Source organism: Coregonus lavaretus (genome assembly GCF_964263955.1).
Source record: "Coregonus lavaretus genome assembly, contig: HAP1_SCAFFOLD_495, whole genome shotgun sequence".
NCBI classification, from domain to species: Eukaryota; Metazoa; Chordata; class Actinopteri; order Salmoniformes; family Salmonidae; genus Coregonus; species Coregonus lavaretus.
Genome location: NW_028156244.1, coordinates 832 through 22,617, shown reverse-complemented (window position 1 = coordinate 22,617; position 21,786 = coordinate 832). Strand labels below are relative to the sequence as shown.

The window sequence follows — 21,786 nt, the reverse complement described above, 5'->3', positions numbered from 1 at the left end:
ACGCTGTTTCCATCGCACCCTCCAAAAATGAGGAGACACTCTGCCGCCACGTTCCAATCCCTTCTGGAAGGCTTTGAACCTAACTGCTCTCTGATTGACGTATTTGTTCAGACTGTCAGGAGCTGTATCACAGCCCTGCCACTTTGTTCAAATCAGTAAACCTCTGTTCTGCAACACAGAATGGATTAAGAGAATCTGATGATGTTGCGTAAACGATAACATCATTTTCAAGGTTCTATTTCGAGTCCATGAACAAAGGAGGCAATTGATACTACAAAATCAATTTGTTCATGCTTTCTCTGGCCAACGAAAAACAGTGTAATAACTGAATGGTAACAGGCATTAATGTTGTGATACAGAATGGTCTATGTTACACCATTACACCTCCAGGGTGCTTTACTGTGCCATATAGTAGTCAGCCCAATCTTCATCTCATTCTAGAATTTTGGCAGGAAATGTTTTGTAACTGCGGTGATGCGTGCTGGGAATTGTAGTTTGGCCCACATCCTCTCCTCAGAGCCTGGGGCCTGAAGGTGTAGTGGTTGTGGCATGACAGATGCAGCATGCCTCAGATAGCCCTGTTATCAGCTCCTTGATGTACAGTACTCCCAGCCACACTACACTGATCCCCCCCCCACCCCCCACCCCGCCTCCTCCGCCACCGCTATACTCCCCACTCTCCTCCCCAGCCTCAGCCTCGGTCTTGACACAGCCACGGCTATTTCTGTTCCACAGACTGATAGCTCCAACTGAAGATCATTGATTTTACGGGAAGCCCTGTTTACAGACTGAGTGCCATCGACCTGAGGTGACTTTTTCCCTCCTGAAGTAGGAGCAGCACTGGAGCATTCTTGTGTCTGCATTATACACTCACAGGGAGGAGGAGAAGGAGAAGAAGAGGAGAGGGAGGAAGTTTACAGTACACAGAGAAAAGACAAACACTGGCCTGATTTGAAACACTTTGATGTACTGTGTAAGGAATCATATTTAATTAGCACTGTAACATATTTTGTTAATTGTGTAAAAACTAATTGGCCTAGATGTTAGTACTGTATATAGTAGAGACAATTGGTCTAGTGGGTGATAGGGGCAGCCGGAGTAAGGCTGAGGTGGCGAGAAGGCGAGAAGCAGCATGTGCCTCAATGTAGTCCCTTAGGAAGATACAACCATCTAATGGATAAGGGCAATACAGGGGCCTTATGTTGGGCATTAGCATGGACTTAAGGTAAAGAGTGAGATGTATGCATACATACATTGGTGATTAATTGGGGCAAGCCTTTGATAAGAGCCCCTGTTCATTCTGCCTGAGGACTACAATGGTTCCCCCATCGATAAGCATGTCCCCTGTGCAACATCAAAGGCCCTCCCTGCTTTATCAATAAGAACCCTTCCTTCCCACATTTTCCTGTAACTTGCTTAGCATTTACACCATTGATTTTCCAATAAGCACCCATACCATGCGTGGCTGGCAAGGCCGAGGCTCTGTGAGATGGCTCAGACTCAAACACAGACAGCCCTCCTGAAGGACAATGGGAGATGAAGGGGGGAGTGGAGGGGTGTAGTGGCTTTTTGGGGGGTTCATGGGGTGAACCTATTTTTATTTTTAAAGGTCTCCCCTCAGCTAGCAAGGCTGGGGTCTAGGCAGAGATGGAGGGGGGTAGGGTGGGGTTCAGGTCCAAGCCCGATGGGGGTGTTCTCAGCTGGGGCTGGGCCAGAGTTAATTCCCCAGGAGACCCTGGTTCTCCCTGGTCCTCTGGAGGCCTGGCCCCCAGGCAGGTGATTGTGCATGCTTATAATCAGATGGATCCTTAGCCTTTAATTCCTCCCCGGCTTGCCCGGTAAATCCCACATAATGAAAGGGCCCATAAATAAAAACTTATCTCATTTTCCATCCCTGCAAAATGACAACCAGACCCACTCTCCGACAGGGTTCATTAGGACCTGGGCCCTTTCAATAGGCTCAACCTTATCTGCTTTGTTAGGGTGGGGGAGGAGAGCATCATGTTTTTTATGCCTCTAAGTCAGAGACAGGAGAAAAGAGATGGTCTGGCATTTGACTTGTGTAGAAGAGGTGTGAGGCTGGGTGTGAGGACTGCCCCCTATGGCCAGGCCCTGTGTAGTGTGTATGGGCATGCTCACTCCCTCCTTCCCTCCCTCCCTCCCTCCCTCCCTTTCTTCCAGAGTTCAGGAATCCATGCTTTTCTTCCCTCTGATTATCTCTTATTGTGAGTTGAGGCTTGTTTAGGCTGCTTATTGTTTGTCTCTCAGCTCAATGGGCCCGGGAGGGAGGGAGAGAGAGCACATCATTACAACACTGTATATAGACATAATATGACACTTGAAATGTCTTTATTATTTTTTAACGTTTGTGAGTGTAATGTTTACTGTTCATTATGTCACTTGCTTTGGCAATGTAAATGTACGTTTCCATTGCCAATAAAGCCCCTTAAATTGGAATTTAATTGAGAGAGAGAGAGAGAGAGAGAGAGAGAGAGAGAGAGAGAGAGAGAGAGAGAGAGAGAGAGAGAGAGAGAGAGAGAGAGAGAGAGAGAGAGAGAGAGAGAGAGAGAGAGAGAGAGAGAGAGAGAGAGAGAGAGAGAGAGAGAGAGAGAGAGAGAGAGAGAGAGAGAGAGAGAGAGAGAGAGAGAGAGAGAATACCTGACCACTGTGACTGCCCCAAACTTAAGGACAGCTTTGACTATGTACAGACTCAGTGAGCATAGCCTTGCTATTGAGAAAGGCCGCCGTAGGCAGACCTGGCTCTCAAGAGAAGACAGGCTCTGTGCACAATGCCCACAAAATGAGGTGGAAACTGAGCTGCACTTCCTAACCTCCTGCCGAATGTATGACCATATTAGAGACACATATTTCCCTCAGATTACACAGATCCACAAAGAATTGAAATACCACAGTGTGCCATCACAGCAGCAAGATTTGTGACCTGTTGCCAAAAGAAAAGGGCAACCAGTGAAGAACAAACACCATTGTAAATACAACCTATATTTATGGTTATTTATTTTCCTTTTTGTACTTGAACTATTTGCACATCATGACAACACTGAATGTAGACATAATATGACATTTGAAATGTCTTTATTCTTTTGGAACTTTTGTGAGTATAATGTTTACTGTTAATTCTTATTGTTTATTTCACTTTTGTTTATTATCTATTTCACTTGCTTTGCCAATGTTAACATGTGTTTCCCATGCCAATACAGCCCTTAAATTGAATTTAATTGAAATTGAAAGGGGGGGGGAAAGCACAGGCCATGGCAGGAATCTTTAGCAGCACCTCAGATACCAATATGCAAAGGAGAGGTCCAAGTCATTTGCATAGTATAGTACTTAACCTTGGGTGTTAATGTTAACATACTGCAGGCATTACTACCTTTACTGGCATGATTCATCCTTTTAATGTTTGGTTATTACAGCACAGAGACACTTTGCCCCATACTTCCAGCACGTCTGTCCATCTCCCTCATTTAGTGCCTTTGAAAGATTCAGCCTTTTCCTGTTCTGAACAGGTGTCGCTTAGCGAGCAGACCTCCTAAAGACAAACAGGGAGATAGCTTTGTATCAGCCGGCCCATCTGCGACTCTCCGACTCCAGACAATCCCATTGCACATCAGTAACCACCACAGGTTATTGAATTAGACCATCTTGATTTTAAAGAGCAATCCTGTTTTCTAGTAAGCAGTGGACACGCTGAGCTGGCTCAGGCCACGGCTCAGCCTCCATTACTGGCCAGGGGTCATCCTCCTCTCCTCTCCCACTCTAATTGCTATAGACACATTACAAGGACGTGATGCTAATAGATGCATAGTGCACACACGTACAGTTATACAGTAGCTACATGCTAGCACCTCTGTTTAGACTCAGAGATCCATAGAGGGATGTTGGACAAAGGACTGGATAAATGTAGTGAATGAGGGATGTAGAGTAGGAGTTTATGCTGGTGTACTGTGTGTTTTTCCACCCCACCCCTCTGTGGGCTAGCTAGCCGCCCCACGTAGCAGGCAGTGATGTGGGCACTGTGTTCGGGGCATGGTCAGGACAGGCAGTGGAATCTGGAGGAGGGGCTGATGGAACAACAGATTACAGGAAAAGGTGTGAAGGAGATCCTTGTTCAGACAGGATAGGTGCTCGTCTCATTGATACTTCTTCTCATTAGACAAATCACCCACTGGAAAGTTTTTCATTTTTTCTAGTTAGCTGCAAAATATGATCCAGATGTCGTTTGTTTAATGAATGAATTAGTTATTTTATTTATTTTATAAGGCATGGATTTTTTAAATATTTGTTTTCATTCGCTGTCGTGTCGTCTACCTCAGTCCATTTGGGTGAAATGTCTGCAGAGCGCCTAGCTTTCTCTTATTAATGGAGCAGGTAGTGAATGCAGACTGGCCTGGTTACTATCCTCTCACTCAATATGGCAGTCAGCTACAAATCATGTCTGTCTGGCTCAAGTAATCCTCTTAATAAGCCTACTATCTTTCATTCCGTATGCAAACCAACAGAGAGGTCATCAGGGTGGCTCTGTCTGTGTAGAGTATAAACAATAAAAGCAAGTGGACTTGGCCTGACACAAAATGGCTGCCTACCTTCACTGTTTTCAGTGGAAGATCCTGCAACTACTACTCCCCGCCTTGCCTTCATTACGCTCAGATAATGCAGTTAAACCAATTTCTTATCAAACCAATTATGTGCATTAATTACACCTGATTAGAATTCACTCCTCCAGTCAGGGCAGACAGTCATAATTAGCAAAATGCAGTCAAAATGCAAAGGTGCATGCTAAAAGACTCAGCCCATTGTTTGAGTAGCATAAGTGCATATAGGGTGGAGTGGGGTGGGGGTATTTTCTATCAGACATTCATGAAGAGCGAGGCAGACATGATCAATCTCTCCAGTGTGGGCCAGCCCTCTCTAGTTAATATGGTAGGGGGTGGGGGGAGAGACACACTGTCTGATCACAGCTAGAATTTGCATCTCTAAGTAAATAAGTAAATAAATCAAGTGGCGGCAGCGAATGTGCTAATCAGCCGGGACATGGCGGCTGGGCTGAGCATGGTGCCGGGAAACTTTGCTCATGTAATATTCAGTACTGGCTGGGTTAAAGGGCAGGCCAGAGTTATTGGTTTCAGCCCGGTCGCCCCCCTTTAATCAATGCTGCCTGCATCCCTTTAATACAATTATTAGCTCAGCAGTATCTCGCGATATCATTTTATCTCCTCGCAACTCTAAATTGTGGTCTTTATATTGCTGGGCCACTGGTGCTCGGGGCATGGCCAGCTCCTGAAAGCACAGCCCAATTTATTATTTCAGAGGCAGAGGATGGCTGTGTTTGAAGCCAGGCTGACCGAGGAGGTGGATGCCAGATCTAAACACAGCTGCATTTCAGTCCCAACCCAGCTGGTGTATTTTGGGCTTCACTGAATACATTGCTTTTCCCTCTCATCCTCTTCCAGTGTGTGTGTGTATGCGAGGTTTCAAGTAATTACCTGCGTTGCATACTGCATGGTGTGCACTCAACGAGAGAGGAGTGGGTGATGTGTCTAGCTGTGTTTTTCTATGCATGATTTCTCTTATTTCAGTAGAAAGGGAGAGGGCTGTAAAATGGCTGTGAAGTTATCAGCAGTACCCTTCACTTCTTCTCTAGTTATGTAAATGTATCATGTGCTGATGGGTGGTTTCTCTGTGTCGGTGTCTAATTATCGCACATTGAATCTATTTTATCCATTAAGTTAGGCCTGTTTCTCCCTCTTTCTGACTGGAAGTTAATTAAAAACTGATGTAGGATTTGGAGAATGTAAGATTAGGGGTGTTGTTTGGAAGGTGAAGATAAAAGATGGTAACTTCCTGATATGGCAGGAAGATGAATCGTGGGACGACTTATTAGTGCTTGTCTCAGGTATTGTGTTTAAGTACCTAATCTAGCATAATGAGTACTCTGTCATTTACCTAATTAGATCTCACACTTTTGGCTCTCACCCGATGCACTATACATTAAATGTGTTCTTCTCACCTGGGTTCTATAGATAGATGGTGATTTGATGAAGGTGCTTTTAATCCCCCCTTGCGTTAAGAAAGCATTAGGCGAGGGGAAAATATGGAAGTACTTAGGATGAGAACAATGCTATGGGTTATGTTTATGAAAGGAGTTCTTACAAGCTCAGGGAGAGAGAGTGCATATGTGTATGTGTCCTTGTTGATAACCATGGTCCTTTCATATATGCATTACCATTAGGGTCTCTAACCAATCTTTCTCTCTCTCTTCTCTCTCTGTGTCTTCAGGCCTGGATGCGATGAACGCCTCATGTAGGCATCAGCATGGACAGCTGTGAGTCTCCCGTGGTTTCTGGGACAGACGATGGGCTCGGCTCCTCCACCACCTCCCAGCAACAGCAGCAGCAGCAGCAGCACCCTCCGCAGACCTGGAACGATCACTCTAACTCGCAGGTCCCTCCCAGCAGCCAGCCCTCTTCCCTGGAGCCCCTGTCTCTCTCGGTACCCTACCCCTCTGTGAGAGAGCCACAGCAGCAGCAGCAGCATCCCACCCGGACCCCACCCCTGGCCCACAGCAACAGCTCCGCCTCAGGCCAGCTGCACCCCAGAAGAGAGGAACTCAACGAGGAGCAGGAGGGAGTGAGCTGCGGAGAGGAAGAAGAAGAATTGGAGGACTTGGATGAGATGGAGATCGACAGCTGTTTCCCAAGTCTGCAGCCCTTCCCCGGAGTACCCATAGCTCCTGGAGGAGGGGGCATGCCCACGCTCCTACGCCAGCAGCCCAACCAACGAAGGGGTGTGGCGGAGAGCGGGAGTGAGGAAGGAGAGGAGGAGGAAGAAGAGGAGAGCAGTGATGTGGAGAACCTGGCTGGAGAGATAGTCTACCAGCCGGACGGCTCGGCCTACATTGTTGAGAGCCTCAGCCAGCTGATCCAAAGCGGAGGGGGTGCGGTGCCCGGCTTGCTCCCCACAAACTCTCTCCCCGTGGCGGGGAAGCCGGGGGAACCTGCTGGGACCTCATCCTCGGTGTACCCTCAGATCATCAACACGTTCCACATAGCCTCGTCGTTCGGGAAGTGGTTCGGTTCCTCAGACCAAGGTTTCCCCAATACCTCAACCCTGGCAGGCCTCAGTCCTGTCCTGCACAGTTTCCGCGTCTTCGATGTGCGGCACAAAAGCAACAAGGATTACCTGAACAGCGACGGGTCTGCCAAGAAGTCCTGCGTATCCAAAGATGTTCCCAACAACGTGGATTTCTCCAAATTTGATGGGCTGGCCCTCTATGGCAAGGGAAAGCCCATCCTCATGTGTTTTCTCTGCAAGCTGTCCTTCGGCTACCCGCGCTCTTTCGCCACTCATGCCGTCCACGACCACCGCATGACGCTGTGTGAGGACGAGAGGCGGCTGCTGGGGGACAATAAGGCGTCTGCCATCATCCAGGGCATCGGGAAGGACAAAGAGCCCCTCATCAGCTTCCTGGAACCAAAAAACAAGAGCTGTCCTGTGCCGGCGCCCCCCACCATGGTCCCCATGAACTCTGGCCAGAGCTTCTATGGCACGTTTAGTGGGGTCCACCTGGAGGCAGGGAGCAGCAGTGGGGGCAGCGAGGCCCTCCTGAACAAAGACTCTGACTCCTCCGGCCTCCAGCAGCAGCAAGGCTCCCTCCTCTCTCTGGGGGGGCTGGGCAACCCCAAAGCACCTGCTCTTACCTCAACCCCAGGCCCTGCCAAAGACTCCAACGCCCTGCCCAAGCAGGGAGGGAGAACAGAGGGGCCTGCTGGGAAAGAGGGGATCCGCAGGGGAGAGCACAGGGACAAGGAGGGGCGAGAAGGCAAGGTACGCTTGGCTAGCCAGGTGGGGGGCTCGGAGGAAGAGGAAGAACTGTTATTAGAGGAAGAGGAAGACGAGGTGGAGGAAGAAGGAACTGCGCTGGCCTGTGTTGGTAACAGTAGCAGTGGCGGCGGAGAAGTGGGGGAACCGGCTGTCTCAAACCAAAGCATTTCCAAATCTCCTTTATTAATGCCTAGTAGCGCTCTCCAGCCTTCTGCCTGCCCCTCTGCAGCCAGCCCCACGCTCAACAGCAAAGCCCCAGCTTCCACTTCCTCTTCCTCTGTCAGGGATGAGGGCTCAGCGGCAGACGGTGGGGGGAGGACCTCGGAGCTCCCTCTGAGCTTTAACTGCCAGGGGCCCACTGTCCCAATGGCGATGGCGGCTGCCGCCAGCAGAGGGAGCGAGGACGACGCCGCGGGCACCTCCTCACCTCTGGCCTCCAACCCCGCCGCCGACGAAAGTGCCAATCGAGATAGTGCCACAGCTCCTGAACCAAATGATTGCCCAGCAGAGGGAGAGGAGGACAGCGGCGCTCTTCTGCACCATCACCACCTGCACCATCACCACCACCACCTCCACCCCTCAGCCCACGCCCACTCTCACTCACACCCCCACCCAGGGGGGTCCTGTGACATGGGCGGCGGCGGTGAGTGCCCTCAGAACCACGGGCCTGGAGGAAGTGGGGTGGAATGCCCCAAATGCGACACCGTCCTGGGCTCCTCGCGGTCCCTGGGCGGACACATGACCATGATGCACTCGCGCAACTCGTGCAAGACACTCAAGTGTCCCAAGTGCAACTGGCATTACAAGTACCAGCAGACCCTGGAGGCCCACATGAAGGAGAAGCACCCAGACTCCGGTGGCTCCTGTGTGTACTGCAGCAGTGGCCAGAGCCACCCGCGTCTGGCCCGAGGAGAGAGCTACACCTGCGGATACAAGCCCTTCCGCTGCGAGGTCAGTACTTCAACCTAGTCAGTTGAAGATCCAACCTAGTCAGTTGAAGTACTGACCTCAGCCTAATGACTAGTATACTGACAGGTGGTAGGACTTTGAATAGAACTTTAGCACAATGTGAAATATGTTGATATGTTGACATGTTGACTGATATTACATATCAATCAACATGTCATGATATGATTTATATTTCATGGACTATAGGTTAGAGACAACAAAGATTTCCACTTTACAACATGAGCAAAAATGAACATCTTCTCTCTATTTTCTAGGTGTGTAACTACTCGACCACCACCAAGGGCAACCTGAGCATCCACATGCAGTCGGACAAGCACCTGAACAACATGCAGACCCTGCAGAACGGGGGCTCCATCCCCTCTGCCGAGCAGCAGGTGTTTGGCCAGCACCCTGGAGGGGTAGGAGTGGTGACCGTGCCCTCTGTGACCCAGGCCAGCACCCACCATCCGCCCCACCACCACCACCACCCCACCCAGTCCTCCACCCACATGGCGGGGCCCTGCGGTTCCCCCTCGCCCACCAAGCCAAAAAGCAAGCCCACGTGGCGCTGCGAGGTGTGCGACTACGAAACCAACGTGGCGCGGAACCTGCGCATCCACATGACCAGCGAGAAGCACATGCACAACATGATGCTGCTGCAGCAGAACGTGACCCAGATGCAGCATGGTCGGCTGGGCCTGGGGGCCATGCCCTCTCCCTCCGAGGCTGAGCTCTACCAGTACTACCTGACCCAGAACATGAGCCTGCCCCCTGGCCTCAAGATGGACCCGGCTGGAGCTGAGGCCCAGTTCCTACTGGGAGGCTTCCACCTGGACCCCAACATGGCCGCCCTGGCCCCCCAACTAGGTGAGCTCCCTCAGTCCGCCTCTGCAACAGTGGAGCAGTGGGAGCCATTCTGGCTCTTCCCTCAGTACTGCCTAAGGTCACCACAGAGAAAGCAGACTGCAGTTCAGTACGAGTTCACAAGGGGTGGGATCACTCTCACTGCTGCCAGCTATTTATTTTTAAACATGAAACACACAGTTATAAACAGTATTCAGCTTTCATTTAAAAAAAGAAATGCTTCACTTTTTAACCCATTTAGACATAGGCTAATTGTGTTCATTTATTTACTGAATGTGTGTAGCGTGGCCAGTAAATGAATGTATAAATGGTAAGTAGTTTTATATTTACATTCAATGATTTATAGTTTTAGTGATGAATATAGAATATAAAAAATCCCCATGAGAAACAGCAGAGCAGCCTTTTCTCTGAACCAACATGCAGGCAAAGGGTTAACCAGGGAACACATTAGCCCTCCCTTCCTCACTCTCACACACACTGTATACACACAATCCTATCTTTCATGTTGGCAGCTCTCTCTTTCTTTCTGTTTCTGTTGCCCTGAGGTACACCTGCCCTACTGAACTTAACATCATTCGCCCTCTTTCCAAGCAAACAGCACTATTGAGAGAAAAGGGAGAAGGTGAAATAATGGCAATGTATAAAACAGAAGATTTCTAGAGGGGGGACCTAACCCACAACAATCCCCCCTTTCTATCTTAGTGTAAAAGACGACTTGTTAGTTGTTATATGACAGTTTCTCTCTCACCAATGTGCCAGGGCCCATGACTTCCATGCCATGTTTTGTCTAGTTGGAGCTGAATCGATATCATCCCAGTAAAAGAGAGCATACTCTCCAGACGGTGGCCTTGGTATTAGGACAGTGTTTCACTCCAGCTCGGCTGAGAAGAGTGGACCTTTAGACCCAAGGCTAGTGGAGGTATTGGTGGAGCTTGAGTTAGGGACTTTTTGTGTTGATTTTAGAGAAAGCTGAACCTGTTACAGGTGGGTTAAAAAACGACCCTAGCCATTAGAGTTATGAGGGCTTTTTTGTCTGCATCAGATATTAATCGGTGTAGGTAAAACTTATCTGAAAGCTCCTATATGGCCTCAAATATGCTCCCCAAATCCACACATCCACATCCACACTTCTCTTCATAACACACGCAGGAGTTTAATTTACATTTCCAGTCAATGTCACTCTATATGGGTCACACTGACTGGGAAAGTCCCCCTGTGATACCTTGTTTTCCTCACAATAGACGGTGTGAGAGAGGGAGGGAGAGAGAGAGAGGAAGAGAGAGAGAACTAGCGAGCAGCTCAGTGAGCCTTCCTCTTGTTCGCCCATGTGCTCCAGGCCTCCACTCCTCTGAACATCAGCGTTTTCATGTCATTATTTCCAAACTGCCACTGAACTCCGCCACTGGAGCTCTCTTTTTTCCCCCAACGTTGTAATTGCAGCAATAAATTGTATCTTGGTCAAAGAAGGGAGGAGTAGAGGGCCCAGCATGGGTAATTCAGTGGAATAGCTGAGTGTTTGGCGTGCCAGTTACAACCCCACAGTTTGTACAGACTTGTCTCCAACTGTCGCCGGTTCAAAGACACGAACAAGAATTGATTGCTGTGACTAATTTTCTATCCCCTCTCTTGCCATCTGGTTCATTTTCCTGTGAGGGAACGTTTAATAAGTATGTTACAGGGAGGAATGACGAGGCATCACTCTCAGCCCTAAAACGACCACGGTGTCATCCCCAGCCACACACATTTTGATTGACTGTACACACTGATACACTCCATCACACACATACAACTCTGCCATCATAACTCTGCCTGTGCAGCTCAAGGACAGAGAGTATCCGTCTGTACCTCCCTCCCTTTTCTCCTCTTTTCCACTGTGTATTTGGGACTTTTGAGGACATTGTCAGACAGAAAGGGAGATGACAAATCCTGACCTCACATGATCTCACCCTCTTGGTAATCCTTATCCCCAGGACTGAGCTGCTGCAGATACAGAGCGAGGGGGGAGAGAACGAGGGGGAGAGAGGGAGGGGGAGTGCATTTGGGCCTTAGCTATTGTGTGCTCTACTTTGTTGGCCAATATACTGCCTGAATGCTGCAGCATCTAGGTAGAGCTCTCTGAAAATCCAGCAAAGCCAGTCCACCACTAATCTTTTGGAAGTTCCACCAAGCCCTGTAGAGACGCGTTAATATAGTTACAGCCTGGACTTGGACTCTGCTTATGTCAAAGAATAGAGTTTCCAAGATTTCCCATGTGTGTTTATCTCAAGCCTTTTAATGTTATTTGAAAGGTAAAATATTTCCACGGCGTCCTGCCTCCCTTTCCCTAAACATTGATACGGACTGACAACGTCTCAGTCAAAATATTATAGGTTATATTTAACAGAGGCCTGCTTACATCTAAAACACATGTAGGTACCGCAGACTGAACCTATTCTCACACAGCCATGAAGGCAGAGGTAATCACTGTGTCTATGTCGGACCATGGAGTCTACAGTGGAAAATAATGGGAGAGCCACACAGGAATGAGAGAATAAAGATGAGGAAAGGAGAGAAAGAGATAGAGATAGGGGTAGTAACTAGTGAGGGGACTGGGAGAGAGAAAGAGAGAAGGGGGGCCATGGCTGGAGAGGTGGATCTGTGAGTGATTTCAGAGGGCTTCACAGAGGCCCTCTCCCGGCTATAAAAACTCAGGTAATGGAGAAAAGTCCGAGAGCAGGCTGCATACTGCAGCAATAAATAAAAAGGGGCTGCTGGAATTAATTTAGTGTAAAGCCAGGCGGGGTCAGCCAGTGAGCTCAGTCTGGGCAGTGATAGATTAAAGATCAGCAAGCAAAAACTCCCCAGCCACTCTTACCTCATTTTTACCGCCTTTTGTTTTTTCCCTCCTCCTCCTCCTCCTCCTCCTCAGACTGTAGATATGGTTGTTTCTGTTGTTGGATCTGGATGCGTGCGTTGTTTTTTTACTTCCCCCCTCCTTCGCTCAGTACCGAGTAGGATTAATCTGGTAGGTGTCTGTATCGATTTAGCAGCTATGCGGAGTCGAAAGAGGCAGGAGAATCCAAACAGAAAAATGATTTTATTTTATTATTATTTTGTGAACAAGGGCACTGGATTTGATTTACAGTAATGTATGCTTGGGAACTCTTTAGTTCTCTTGTAATGATAGAATAACTTTCTTTTTCTGCGGAGCTCACGGCCTCTGGAGTTGATTTAGTGCCGGGCCATGAAAGTGCACCAGTCCAAACAGGACTACGTGTAAATCCTTACTCTGGCGGTGCAACGTTTCTGCTCCCTGTGAAAAAGTCCAGGCTTTCTTTCTCTCGGCTCAAAGGAAGGATAATCTTGATTTAATAAAATTAGGTACATAAATACACACATGCACATTATCCTCCGAGGGGTATTGGAACTAGAGAGCAAATCCACTTTGACTGCAGAGACAAACATGGCTCTTTGTTGAAAGTTTAACCGTACACCTTTCACTTTTCCTAGGACATTTTCCATGCTGAGGGAGGCTCAAAGAACTGAGAGCCCCTTTGGAAAACCCCATGCCTCCACCCCCTCTAAGAAACTCTAAATAAATCCTTATGTCCAGAAAAGTACATGTAACACAAAGTGAAATAGATTGATGGCTAGATAGGAATAATCCCTGAAAGCTGTACTTAGAATTTAGAGCTTGTGAAATTTGAAAATAACCAATTGACCGTGTGCGTGTAACCAACTAAGCACTTTCTCCTCTCTCTCTCTCTCTCTCTCTCTCTCTCTCTCTCTCTCTCTCTCTCTCTCTCTCTCTCTCTCTCTCTCTCTCTCTCTCTCTCTCTCTCTCTCTCTCTCTCTTTCTCTCTCGCAATTTCTCTCTTCCCTCCTCTCCCTCTTTCTCTCTCCATCCCTGGTGCTCAGTAGGTGGGGAGATCCCCATGGACGTGCGGCTGGGTGGCATTGGTGGTCAGTTGGTGTCTGAGGAGCTAATGACCCTGGGGGAGAGCTTGTCTCAGACCAGTGACCCCTCCCTCAAACTGTTCCAGTGTGCCGTGTGCAACCGCTTCACCACCGACAACCTGGACGTGCTGGGTATGCACATGGGTGCTGAGCGCAGCCTGCCCGAGGAGGAGTGGCGTGCCGTGGTAGGCGACTCGCACCAGTGCAAGCTGTGCCGATACACCACCCAGCTGAAGGCCAACTTCCAGCTGCACTGCAAAACCGACAAGCATGTGCAGAAGTACCAGCTGGTGGCCCACATCAAGGAGGGGGGCAAGGGCAACGAGTGGCGCCTGAAATGCGTGGCCATCGGCAACCCGGTGCACCTGAAGTGCAACGCCTGCGACTACTACACTAACAGCCTGGAGAAGCTGCGCATGCACACCATCAACTCGCGCCACGAGGCCAGCCTCAAGCTGTACAAGGTACGTGCCTCACCCTCCCCTCTCATCCCTACCTTTCACCCTACCTTTCACCCTACCTTTCACCCTACCTTTCACCTTTCCTCCCTCTTCTCTTCTTCCTTCCTAACGTTACATTCCTCCACAGAACTCCACTGCAGATGCTAGGATTCTGCTCCACTACTAGCCTCTTCCACCAGTCATGAATGATGGCCCTGTTGTCTAACCCTTCTGTTCACAGCGCCCGTAGAGAAGAGTGGGGGGGCTAGACCATGGCAGGTGGAGCTGGGTAAGGAGGATAAGGGGTGAAATCACTAGGAGAGAGATGAAGAAGTGTGAGGAGACAGAGGTTTGGTGTTAATACTCCTCGGAGCGGGAAAGGCAGAATCGTTCTCGACAGCCGTATTGATTTTTGCTGGACTTGGAGCTTCACCTTCTCCTCTAATCATTCCATAATAGCCAATGGATGAACACTCTCCGAACAAATGGCCATAAATCTAACAGGCCTGATTCCACTTAGGCACCTATCCTGTATGTCTGCGGCTAGACTAGGGCCAGTCTGTGTTTAACCCAATCTGGCATGGCTACATAGACGGCTTACACACTCACGCACACACACTAAGACGTAAACAAACACAAACCGTTCACCCAAGCATTCACACAACCACACAACTGTAGCTCATCACACTGCTCTGTCCCCAAACACACTGTGCCCTTATTTACACAAAGACTCCACTCCATTCTCAAGTGTTAGGCTATTGGAAAGTAAATGGGCAAAACAAACTATAACAAATACAAACTATATTTGTTTTATACGAGTATAACTCTTATTTTCTGTCTTTTAGCAGTATACCTGCTTTTGGCAAATAGTGTAATTTAGGACAGGGTGAAAAATGAGGAAACATTATTGTGTTTTTAATCCCAGTAAAAAGCTAGGCTAGAATAGACCAATTGAAAACCCTCTCCAAAAGCCTGTCTCCTGACTGTATTGAAAGCGACCTGCTTTATGAATGGTTCCAGGGATCCGCTGATGTTTTTATTGCAGGTTTCCTGTCTGCAAGGCCTTTGTAGTGAGAGAACCTACAGTAACGGAGATAAATGTTTTTTTAACACTTAGGGGGAGGTGTGAGGCTCTGCTCCCAGGTCGACCATTAGGAGGGCCGGAGGGAGCAGGCCTTGTTGACGCTCGGTCAGGGTAGGGTAGGGGCCCGGCCGCCATCCCAGCAGCATCTGGGACTGGAGAGAGACAGAGAGCAGGGTTATAGTGGAGCAGGACTGGAGCAGTGTCTCCACTGCTCATGCCCAGACACGTAGCCAGGATATTTACAAATACCACACTGATTAAAATATGTAACACAATCTGTAGGACATGTTGGGCCTGGCCTGTGGAGGCAGAGAGGCTGAGAGGGGCCTCCTAGTGCCCCAGGCAGGGTTCATTATCACTGGGCAGGGCTGGGGTTACCCTGGTTGTTCTCTGTGCCACTGAGGCAGACAAGGCACTCTGCCCACATGCCAGTGGCACTGTCTCACACCTGACCGAAATAGATGGACCCTGGCATCCTGCATATTCTCCTCACACCTAAGGTGGAAAATACTGTTTTGTCTGAAAGGAGAGTGAAGAGTTTATATTACATTGTCTGTCTGTCTGCCTTCCACTTTACCAAGTGCCAAAACGGTGAAAGGAACAGACTGTTTTTTTCCTTCCCCTAACTTTGCTTTACTGTAGAAAGTTGACATACTGTATGTGGTAATACGACTGGGGAGGATTAAATATGTACAACACATCCTAGCATGATCGTTTTCCACCACTTAAGCCTCTTAAGATGGCTCCATACTTCTTAAAGCCAATTGATCTCCAGAGAAAGGGAAGTATCTGCCCAGGAATGACCTCTGCTCTCACCCCCGGATCACAGAGCCCTGCTGGCCCTCACTAGCAGGCAGCTCCCATCACTCCAGACGTGTAGTGGCGAAAAAATATGTTCACAACTTGACAATAATTATTACTGCATTTCACGACCCACAAATGTGATTAGTGGATGATAAGTACATGGTTCTGAGGCCTAGCTCACTGCAGCACGGGATGGCTCCCCACTTGACAATGTCACAGCCTTTGTGACGTATTGGATTTACAGTCCTTGTAGAGCAGAGCGAATGACAGCCAGCCAGGCAGGCAGAAACCGACAGCACAGCAGGCCCTTGAGCTCAGCCACAGCCTCAGCCTCAGTCTGGCAGATTATGCAAGGATGAAGAAAGGAAAAAAGGAAAGTCACATCATTTATTCCTCCCAAAAGAAATGTGATGCGAATAGCAGCATTTTTTAAACCTTTTTGGGGAGAAAATAAATCATAAAGTCAGCATAAACAGGCTGTAAGATGTGGGAGATCCTTGGGACACTTCACCCAAATCAAACTGGTTTGCATTAAACAGGCCCTTTGTGTGCACGGATCCATATAAATTGGAGCCTGTAATTACTAGAATTAAAAAGGAAGGTTTAAACTGAGGGCTAAGCTGGATGGGATAATTTGAGAGTCTGTGGTATGCGGCCCATATTAGGGCTTTCTAAAAATATCCCCCCCACCACCCCACGTATTGGAATGTTCTGAAAGCCCACAGAAAGCTTGAGCGAGGCATCCTCACCGCACGGACCACCACACAGTGGGGGTGATGCTGCAGCCTCTTCCTGACTCCCTTGTGCTGGGTTTGGAGACACTCACTCTGGAGCCCCACTATGGCTGCAGTTGACACACCCCTCTGCTCTTAAATGAACTTTCACCTTCCCTTCACTTCTCCCCACTCACTGTCGACTTTGTAGTTGCGGTAGTGATGTCATGATGGTCACCCATAAGCGCAAGCAGATGGCCCTACACTACAATATGCAGGTCACCCCAAAGTTAAGCTCTCTTTTATTGGAAGCTTCAGTTCTCCCACTCTCCCTAGGGACACTCTGACCTGGAGAAACCCAACTTCTACTCCTGATTTACAGTTATTCACAGTTATCTTACGGTAGTAGTAGTAACACATCGCTCCAAACATCTCTGATAGAGACTCACACAGGTTTATTAGACGTTCCCAGCAGGCCTCAGGTGCTTGTCTGGATGTGTAAGAGTGGAGGGGAAAGGAGGCTGGTAGCCGGCCAGCTCCCTGCCAGTCCCAGGCCTTAGCTGCTGTACTCTGCCTCAGCCTCTGCTTCTGCTCAGTAAGGATGGGTGGAGCCTGGGCCGGCCAGGCCTCTGCTTCCAGGCAGGAGTTTGGGGAAAAGGGAGGAGCATGGGGGGCTAGCTGGCTACCTTCCTTGTCTCGGGGGCCGGTGCGATCTGCGGTAATTGAGATTGATTGGATGTTATTTTTCCCCTTGCAAATGTAGTCCATTAGCTTGGCACATGCATAATCAGTTTAGAGCGCAGTTAGCTGAATGTAATCATGTTCCTCGGTGTCTGCTCGCACAAAATCCACTCCAGATGCCGCTTGGCCGTGGAAAGAGAGGAAGAAAGTGCCGTTACTATCACATTGGGAATCTTTAACCAAGAAAGCCCCGACACCCCTCCCTCGGTCCTGGTCCCGCTCTATTAAACACACACACAACTGTACAAACTCTCCCACAGACACACACACACACACACAGACTGTGCACAGCGACTGCCTCCCTTACCCCTGAAAACAGGCCTTCAGAACAGATCATATGTTCTCAAGTCTTAGCTGCTAAGACTAACGCGGTGCTGACTGGGACCCAAGCCTGGCCCACTAACCAGCGCAAAGCATCTGTTTCTTGGACGCCTCTTCTCTCCTTATTTTCCCCTCCAGTGCGATCCAACTGGATAACTGAGCAGTTAGGAAAGAAAATGTTTGCTCTGCAGAGAGCAAATAATCAAAAAAGTATAATAGGAGCAAAGCGTGTGTAATGTAAATGAAGGGATTAGCTGCTACATGGAAATGCATTAAGGTGTTTTACTGATGATCCTACTCAGCACAAGTACTCTGCTCCTCTGCCCCAGACTACACACTGACCTCCCCATTAATGATCATAATTATCAGGATTGATTCCAAATCCTCCTGACCATCAGAGGAGAGGGGAAACCATCATCATCATAACGAATAAGTAATGGTTTCGCCGGCTCCAGAAAGGATTGTTTTTTATTATCAAATAAAAGTGGAGAGAGTAATTTGGAGTTAAAGTCACGGGGGAGCATTTAATCGCTGTTGGGATCCGATCCGTCATGGTCCTTTCATCTGCCAGCCGATCAGCCCAACCTCAGCCCCGTCAGGAGACAGACAGACACTCACCACCACCAGACAGCAGTTAGAGGAGGGGAGGGGGGAGACAGACAGAGAGACAGAGAGAGAGAGAGAGAGAGAGAGAGAGAGAGAGAGAGAGCGGGGGGGAGGGAGACGGAGAGAGGCTCGTTTAGACAGAGATACTCTGCTAATTATCATGGCTGGCCTGTGATTGTTCAGTAATAGTGCTCAGTGGGAAAGGTTGCAGCGGTTCCAGGAAGAGCTCAGATTTACTGGTACTACCGCTCTAATAAAGCGCTCGCTGCACATCCTGGGAGACAGCCCATTCCCCTATACACACACACACACGCACGCACACGCTCCCCCTTTACAGCAATCACCTTTACAGAGGCTAGGGTGAATAGCTACACGCGGCTGTACAGATCACATTCGTTAGTACATAGTGCAGGTCATATGATATTGTGTAGCTCGGTACAAGTGGGTGGTAGCCGGCGTAATGTAAAGCTGAGGAAGTGTTTAAATTGTGTGTGGGGCCTCCTTACACTCCCTCAGTCAACATAGCAATGATCCAGAACCCCCTTCCCCCTCCCACCTCCCTCTGTCGATAGCCTGCCTGCAGGGTGGTGAACTCTGGGCTGCATTGCCTAAACAGAACCCAATCACTCCAGAGGGTGGGTGGGACCACAGGGCTCTCTCTGAGGAATAGAGCTCAGAGGATCAGTCTATGATTGGCTGTAGTGGCTGTCAGTCAGGCTGTGAGGGGTGTGGTATCAGAGCAGAGCGGGCGTGTTCAGGACTCTGTGTTTGGCAGTGTGTTGGAATTTCACAAGTCCTCCAGCTCCCACCTCGGAGAAGGCCAGGCGCTGACCCGTGGACCAGCTGCTGCACTGCTGCTGCTGATTGGGAGTGCATCTGCCCCTCCGTGGGTGTTTCGAGGGCCAGCACAGAGAGAGAGGGAGGGAGAGAGGCGCCCAAGCAGGGTAGGCCCAGCTTTATTTGAGCCTTTTTCACAAGCTGTTTACCTAGATTGACTAATAGAATGGCTAGATGGAAGAAGGGGGAGCAGGGCCCTGGTTAGAGATAGGGACGTGTCCAGCACTGTGTCATGTCTCTGTAGGCCCACAGAGGGAGGGCCAGAGGGGAGAGGAGTGGGATGTTATGTTTCTGGTTCAGTCGGGAGTTGGAGTTCCTTGGTTATTGTGTTAATGGTTGTTTGTTTTGACTTTAGTTTTTGTCTTTGGGCAGCCGGACAAGAGCAACTGAGCACGCTCCTGCCGGTGTGCAAGGAAGCCGTTGATCCTATTATCTGTTGCCTGATCAGCAGAAAAGGCGGATTGGCGGCTGAAGGGGAGGGTTAGGGGAGGAGGAGGACTCAGAGAGAGGACTAGAGCAGCTCAGTGTATTCTAGAGGGGGGAGTTAGTAGAGTTTTAGGTTTGTTTGGTGCTGTCAGTGCAGGACCTAGATCTACAGGTCTATTCCCCCCCCCCCCCCCCCCCCCCCCCACACACACACACAGACCCCCCCCACCCCCCCTCCTCCCTTCCACCTAAAGACACGGCCTACTGACACCCCTATCACACACCCACACACCCGTATCCCTCTCTCTTTCACTCTCCCCGTCTTTTCCTTTTTTTCAGTCTCTTTCTCTCCTCCCCCCTTCCATTCCTCTCCATTCTTTGTCTCCTGAAAATTAATAAACAAGGCAAATACCCGTCACCCACAAAACAAACCAATACGGATTGTAGGCCAGTGGGTGGTCTTGTATGGGGCTCTGCTTAAGGTTAAATATCTTTAATCCAACCAGGCTGGAAAACTAAATATTCTCCCTAGCCAAATCCTCTTTCTGCACCCCCCAACACCCCCACCCCTCCTCATACTCCTCCCTCCTCTCTTTCTCTATTCTCCCCTTAGTCTTCTCTCTCTTTATAGTTGCTCGTTCTTTACTTTGGGGCAAGACGTTTGTTGTTTATGCTCTGGTTAATTTATTCACTCAACTGGGTTTCATAAAACACCTTATAAAGGATAAACACAGGATTTCACCATAAAAATAGAGCAAACAAACATCACTTTTGAAGGCTGTGTTTCTCCTCTACTCCCCTAGTCATGACGAACCAACCGTAAGACTGAGAGCTGTACTTTCTAACTTGATGAGAGGAGGAATTATTGAGAGCGCAATTACATCTTACAGAATCAACTTCCTGTGCTGAACCTGACCAGAGGGTCTCTTCCTCTATTGTCTAATCAGTGTTTTACTCAGCCACTGCCAGCCTCAATCTTGTAAAGATGATATTACAGACATATCAGCCATAGTCCTATCTCTGGCCCCCCTCAGCCTCCCCCTCCCCCACCATTTCCCATCCCAGAGATAACAGCGAGATTGCATCCCCTTCCTTGTCTTCAAAAAAGACCAGATAAGAGCCACATTTAATCAGCAGGCTCTATAATTTGGTGTTAACTTTGCATGTATTTGCTAGTCAAAGCGCAGTGAAATGACAGGCCAGGTGGATGGTGTCTCTCTGTCTATCATGGTCTCCCCTCTCCAGTCTCTCCTGGGGCCATCTGGCTGGCCAGCCCGCAGCCAGGTCGACCAGGAGAGCAAGTGCAGTCGATGGGCAGGTAAACGCTGATTTGATGAGGCCTGGACCGGAGCTCCTCTGGATCTGTGTGGCTCCTAAGCTAAAGGGATGGAGAGAGAGGCAGGCTGGCTTACCGGCTCACCACCATCAATACATCAGTGGCTTAGCGACCAGATTAACGGCCTGCGAGTGGTCAGGGCCACAAAACTGCTCCACTCGCCTCTCTATTCAGTGGGGCTGTGGGGCGGGCAGGGGGGTGAGGGGGAGTAGGCAGAGAGGGGATCTCAGGCATCAGGATGAGCACACAGGGACCCCAATATGTTTAGGTTTGGGCTGCCGAGGAGAATCTGGGGACAGATAAATAACAAGAGTCCAATGGAAATGTGCACCTAGCTGTTTGAATTTCACTCCCATTACCTTGTAATGCCCCACTAGTGAGTTTAAATGGGTATTTGATGGGTTAAGTCTAATGCTGGTGGTATGCATTGTATTTGCTATATTAAAGGGATACTTCAGGATTTTGGCAATGAAGCCCTTTATCTACTTCCCCGGAGTCAGATGAACTCGTGGATATCATTTTTATTTCTCTGCTTGCAGTTTGAAGGAAGTTGCTAACTAGTTTTAGCGCAAATGCTAAATAGCGTTAGTGCAATGACTGGAAGTCTATTGTAACTGCTAGCATGCTAGTAGATGCCATAGACTTTGGTAACTGCTAGCATGCTAGTATATACCATAGACTTCCAGTCATTGCGCTAACGCTAGTTAGTATTGGCTCTCGAAACTACCTCTAACTTACTTCATACTGGATGCAGAGACATGAACATTTTATCCATGAGTTCATCTGACTCTGGGGCAGTAGATAAAGGGCTTATTGCCAAAATCCCGAAGTATCCCTTTAATATTTAGAACTACATTTACATTTTACATTTTAGTCACGCTCTTTATCCAG

The 21,786-nt window shown here is 48.9% G+C and overlaps 1 protein-coding gene across 1 annotated transcript in view; it reads left to right on the top strand.

The window, feature by feature from the left end:
* The window catches only part of LOC311126570 (zinc finger homeobox protein 3-like), a gene marked incomplete at its 3' end in the record, with an annotated part of 70,558 nt that extends 49,681 nt beyond the window's left edge, over nucleotides 1-20,877 (top strand). Inside the window, exons 2-6 of the mRNA XM_084200562.1 lie at nucleotides 6,295-8,790; nucleotides 9,063-9,654; nucleotides 9,935-9,961; nucleotides 13,549-14,051; nucleotides 20,805-20,877. Of these exons, the coding sequence (XP_084056688.1) occupies nucleotides 6,331-8,790; nucleotides 9,063-9,654; nucleotides 9,935-9,961; nucleotides 13,549-14,051; nucleotides 20,805-20,877 (3,655 nt within the window). The remainder of the gene's footprint in view (nucleotides 1-6,294; nucleotides 8,791-9,062; nucleotides 9,655-9,934; nucleotides 9,962-13,548; nucleotides 14,052-20,804) is intronic.
* Nucleotides 20,878-21,786: the final 909 nt, after the last annotated feature.